General features: G+C 70.1%; 2 protein-coding genes across 2 annotated transcripts in view; one reads left to right on the forward strand and one right to left on the reverse strand.

Moving 5' to 3' along the window:
- Window positions 1-1087: 1087 nt before the first annotated feature.
- On the forward strand, window positions 1088-1352 carry MNEG_15115 (hypothetical protein; the record flags this gene model as incomplete). Its single annotated transcript, XM_014036413.1, has 1 exon — window positions 1088-1352. A coding segment is annotated over one exon (265 nt), but the record flags the coding sequence as incomplete, so codon positions are not given.
- Window positions 1353-1703: 351 nt separating this feature from the next.
- The window catches only part of MNEG_15116 (hypothetical protein), a gene marked incomplete at both ends in the record, with an annotated part of 2437 nt that continues 1961 nt past the window's right edge, over window positions 1704-2179 (reverse strand). The window contains one exon of the mRNA XM_014036414.1: window positions 1704-1802. Coding sequence (XP_013891868.1) covers window positions 1704-1802 — 99 coding nt within the window. The remainder of the gene's footprint in view (window positions 1803-2179) is intronic.

Below are 2179 nucleotides of genomic sequence, written 5' to 3' on the forward strand. Positions count from 1 at the left end.
GGCCGGGGCGGCGCCGGGGTGCCGGGCGCGGGCGCAGCGCGGAAGCGGCGCGTGCGGCCCCTGGAGTGCATCGTGCGCGCGGGGGAGCTGCTGTTTGTGCCGCGCGGATGGTGGGCGGCTGTACGCGGGGCCCTCGGCCCAGGCCGGGCATCGGCGCACGCGCGGCTGCGTGGGGTCTGGGGTCGAGACGCGGCGGCGATCGTCCCCCTCCCCTCAGAGTCAGCGCCCTCCTCCTGCTCCCCTAGCCCGTGTACCCTTCCCCCTCGCACCCTCGCACTCCCCCACAGGCGGCCACCCCCACCCGCCTGGCAGCCGCCCCTCACTCACCGGCCCCCAAAGGCCTCCGAACACACACAACTGCGCACGCGCGCGCCTCCCACCCACCTGCGCACCGACGGGTTTGACCGCACCACGCACCCGCCTTCATGCGTCTCTCACTCACGCAATTCCCCAAGACATTCTTGACGCACACTACTCTTATCCTCGAAAGCCTCAAAAATTAACTCGAACGCCTCGGACGCCTCGAAAACCCGCCAGGTACCACATGGTTGTGAATCTGGAGGACAGTGTCGCGGTGACCCAGAATTTTGTGTCGCCCCTGGGGGCGGGCGCGGCGCTGGCGTTCCTGAGGGACGGCACCGCGGTGCCGGGGCTGGTGTCCGGCTGCGACCACAGGTGCGCGTGCGCGCGCGCGTGTGTGTGTGTGTGTGTGTGCGCGCGCGCGCGTGTGTGTGTGTGTGCATTGTGCGTGTGTGCGTGTGTGTGTGGGTGTGTGTATGTGCGTGTGTGTGTGTGTGTGTGTGTGTGTGTGTGTGTGTGTGTGTACGCGCGCGTGTGCAAAGGGGGGCGTAAGTGAAACCACCACCAGCGAGGCGTGACTGCGTCCCACGTGACTGCGTCCTCCCGGGGACGCAGGCGGCCGAGCGCGCCCCCGCCGCGCCGACAGCGACCCTTCCAACCTCCCTGCCGCCACGCCCGGCCCACCACCTTCCGAACCCTCCGCGCCGTCCCCCCCTCCCCCTCCCTTTCCGTCTGATCCCATTCAATCTCATCCGATCCAATCCGACCTTCGCGCAATCACCCCCAGAGAGGACCTCCACAGACGCTTCTTGGCGGCCCTCAAACATCACCGCCCAGAGGTGCTAGCAGATGCCGAGCGCCGCGCCGCGCGCCGCCGCGCGCGCGCGGAGGAGGAGGGGCGGCTGGCGGAATTGTTCAAGGCAGCGGCGGCGGCGGCGCCGGCAGAGGGCACCGCTGGTGGCGGCCGGTGCGGCGGCAGCGGCGGGGAGGGGCAGGCGGCAGTGGCCGCGGAGGCAGGCGCGGGCGGCTTTGCTTTTGGGTTTGCGCTGTGAGGCGCGACGCCGAGTCGCACCGCGCGCCCTTCTCTGGCCTGTCGTCGTCCTGTGTGAATGTAAATTTTGCCGGGCCACATCTGCGTCTATACAGACCCTCTCCCGCCTCCTGCGCCCTGGGCGGCTGCAGCTCACCGCAGGGGAGGGAGGGGGGCAAAAGGGGCGCAAGCCCATCCCCCTCAGCCTTGCATGTCGCCGCGGATCAAGCCGCGCAAGCTGGGAAAAACTGTTACCGTTCTGCACAGAGCGGACACTTTACACAGCCACCCCAAACGCGCCAGGCGGCAGTCATGCAGGCAGGCATCGCGGGCGAGGCCCGCGGGGCGGGCGATGCTAGGCGAAGCGCGGGGCCTACTGCGCCCCGCTGAGCCGCTTCCACTCGGCCAGCGCCGACAGCCGCAGCACCGCCGCCGCGCGCGCCGCCAGCGCCTCCCGGTGCTTCTCGCGCACCTGCGGCGGCCGCGGGGGGGCGGGCAGGGCGTGTTTGGGGCTGACAACTCAAATGGGCGGGCGAGGCTGTTGGAATCGGCAGAAGTGGTCAAAATTGCTGCAGAAAGCAGCGCTTCACATGGGGGATAGGTCGCCAGATGTCTGGAGAGCGCAGGTGGATCCAAAAGCCTCATGCTACCCCGCTTTGCCCGCCGCCCGCGCCTCGTCGCAACCAGCGCCCCGGCCGCCCCCAACAATGCCAGAGGCTCTGCTCTGTCCCCAACCCGTACCGGCCCCAGAACGAGCCCGCGAAAAACCCCCACCCGCCGCCGCGCCGGCGCGCCGGCGGGCAGCGCAGCGAGTGGCGGCGCACCTTGCGGCAGGCGTCCCTGTGCCTG

Source organism: Monoraphidium neglectum (genome assembly GCF_000611645.1).
Source record: "Monoraphidium neglectum strain SAG 48.87 unplaced genomic scaffold scaffold05044, whole genome shotgun sequence".
NCBI classification, from domain to species: domain Eukaryota; kingdom Viridiplantae; phylum Chlorophyta; class Chlorophyceae; order Sphaeropleales; family Selenastraceae; genus Monoraphidium; species Monoraphidium neglectum.